Genomic DNA, 2,752 nt, shown 5'->3' with positions numbered 1-2,752 from the left:
TATGTATATATGTTGATACTAGTCATTGGCATAGTTACATTAAGTCAGATACATATATTATACTTGCTATATATACATATTATTAGTATATGAGTTATATAGTATATATATATATATACTATATATATATAATATAGTATATTTGTTATTTTATATATACATATACCTATATCGTATATACTATATATATATGTGTAATACATACATATACATATATATAAGATAAAATATATTAACTATATATATATATATATATATATGTTAATACATACATATACATATATACTAATATACTATTTATATATATATATATATATATATATATATATTTATATATATACGTATATATATACATATATTTATACATATATATATGAATATTAATTATATATATAGTGATATATATATCTATATAATATTGATATATATATATATATATATATATATATGCACTCAACCACAGCACCGACCACACACACACACACACCACACACACACACACACACATGCACATATGTATATATTTATATATTTATATATATATATTCTATAATATATGAATATATCTTATTAATATACATATGTGTGTGTGTTGTGTGTGTGTTTGTGTGTGTGTATATATATATATATCACACTATATATATATATCATATATACTATGATATATATATGATGGAATATATTGAATATTGATATTGATATTTGATTGATATGTGCATATATATGTATATGTATTTATATATAAATGTACATATATATTTGTATACTAAATTTATATATATATATAAATATATATAGTTAAATATCACTTTATATAAAATATAATATATATATGTAATATATATGTTATATGTATGTATTAACATACACACACACACACACACCACACTACACAAACTCAATCACAGCAACACACACACACACACATATATATATATATATGGATATATATATAGATATATAATATATATATATATATAATGTATTATGTGTTTGTATATGTGTTTTGATAGTATGCATATGTAGAATATATACATACATAATATATATATATATATATAATATCGATATATATATAGTATATATATGTGATACTATATATTCAATGTATATATGCGTATATATGTATATATATTATTGTATATATATTTCAGTTCATATGTATATATGCACTGTCGATATATATGTATATATATATGTATAGTATATATGTATATATAGATAGATAGATAGATAAGAATTAAGATAGATACTGTGATATGTGATAGAAAGATAGATAGATAGATAGCAAATGTAGATAGATATGTGGGTGTGTGTGTTTCATATGCATTTATATAATATATACAACTTATATATTAGATATATATACACATATGTATTTATGTATAAGATTATATATATAAATTATATATAGTATATATATATATATATATACTATATATCTATATATATACATAATTACATGTGTATATATATATGTATAATTATAATTATGTATATATATATGTATTAATATATTTATATATATATGTATATATATACATTTGTATATATATATATATATATATATATATATGTATATATATAAGTATATATATATGTAATTGATTTCTCACCACTATTCTCGCACGAGCGGGAGTCTAAGAGGAAATAAAGAAACGTATGCCATGATTTTAAGGAGCAAGGGAATTGAGGCCTGAGAGCAATGAATATCAAACACAAAATCATTGCGAACAATGTAAAGGATATGAAGCATGCGTCCACGGAATTCTAATTAGCATATTAAACTAAACCGGCCACACTGCCACATCAGCAAAACAGCTCATAAATACATTCCATAATCTTTTCTGACCCTATTTGCACACTACTGAAAAAAGGCATCTCTACATATCTTCCTACGTATCTAAAACGTGTAAAATGATATAAATTCAAGAACGTACAGTATAGTGACTCCTTAGATCCATCGGGAAAGTGCACAATATAGTGATCCTTGAGCAAGAACGGAAAAGTGTCTGTCGTCGTCAGTGTGTTGTCAGCTGTCATCGCAATCGACTCTTAGTTTCCGTACATTTCTCCGTCGCTTTTCTTCTCTATTTCTTTCCCCAAAGAGCCTAGAATAATGGCCACGCCACAGCCACAGACTGAGGCACCATGGTGGATGAAGTATGGTGCTCGTGGAGTCGGATGTGGAGGAGGAATAAGTAAGTGGAACCGAGTTAAATATGCTTGACCCTACACCTACGCAAGGGTTGGCTTTTCCCCATCGCTATATCTATTACTTATTTCCTCATATAGACCCCAGTAATTGGCCAGACACAAATTCAAGGAAATGAGCTCGAAAACCGGTTTTGTAAAGGCACTTGTGCTTGAGAAATGGAGTGGTGGAGAAGTCCGTTGTATTTTGGGGGCTAGAGATCACTCGGGGTACAGATCGGCCTGTGGTCATGTGACCGTATAACTGACCCTCTTGATTTTTTTCTATTGTGGAAATATAGTCTTTTAGAAACTACGGTATTTCCTTTTGGGGGAAGTTCATTTTCAGTTTTATCTTGTGACCCAGTTTATGGATTTATGTATTTATTTATTTATTTTTTAGTTAAGATGTGGGAGTAATATCTTTTGGTTGTAAATATTCCTTTTTTATTTTCTATTTTATGAAAAAGTATAATATTCATAAGGATTGTGTAAAGAAGCCTTTATTTTGAACATTTGTGCATATTTCTCAGTATAGAAAGCAAAGCAATTACACACT

At 26.1% G+C, this 2,752-nt stretch overlaps 1 protein-coding gene across 3 annotated transcripts in view; it reads left to right on the top strand.

The window, feature by feature from the left end:
- Positions 1–1,996: 1,996 nt before the first annotated feature.
- The window catches only part of fwe (calcium channel flower), a 35,831-nt gene continuing 35,075 nt past the window's right edge, over positions 1,997–2,752 (top strand). For 2 of the 3 annotated variants that reach the window (XR_006224199.2, XM_043033229.2), the window contains exon 1: positions 1,997–2,201. Coding sequence is in view for 2 of the 3 variants with exons in the window: in XM_043033229.2 (XP_042889163.1) it covers positions 2,120–2,201 (82 nt within the window). In the remaining variant the exon portion in view is untranslated. The remainder of the gene's footprint in view (positions 2,202–2,752) is intronic. The other variant, XM_043033230.2, reaches the window with a different exon arrangement.

This window comes from Penaeus japonicus, unplaced genomic scaffold, assembly GCF_977035675.1.
Source record: "Penaeus japonicus unplaced genomic scaffold, GWHDUDI00000001_assembly GWHDUDI00000038, whole genome shotgun sequence".
NCBI lineage: Eukaryota > Metazoa > Arthropoda > Malacostraca > Decapoda > Penaeidae > Penaeus > Penaeus japonicus.
The sequence above is the reverse complement of the archived record's forward strand: the minus strand, read 5'-3'. Positions and strand labels throughout refer to the sequence as shown.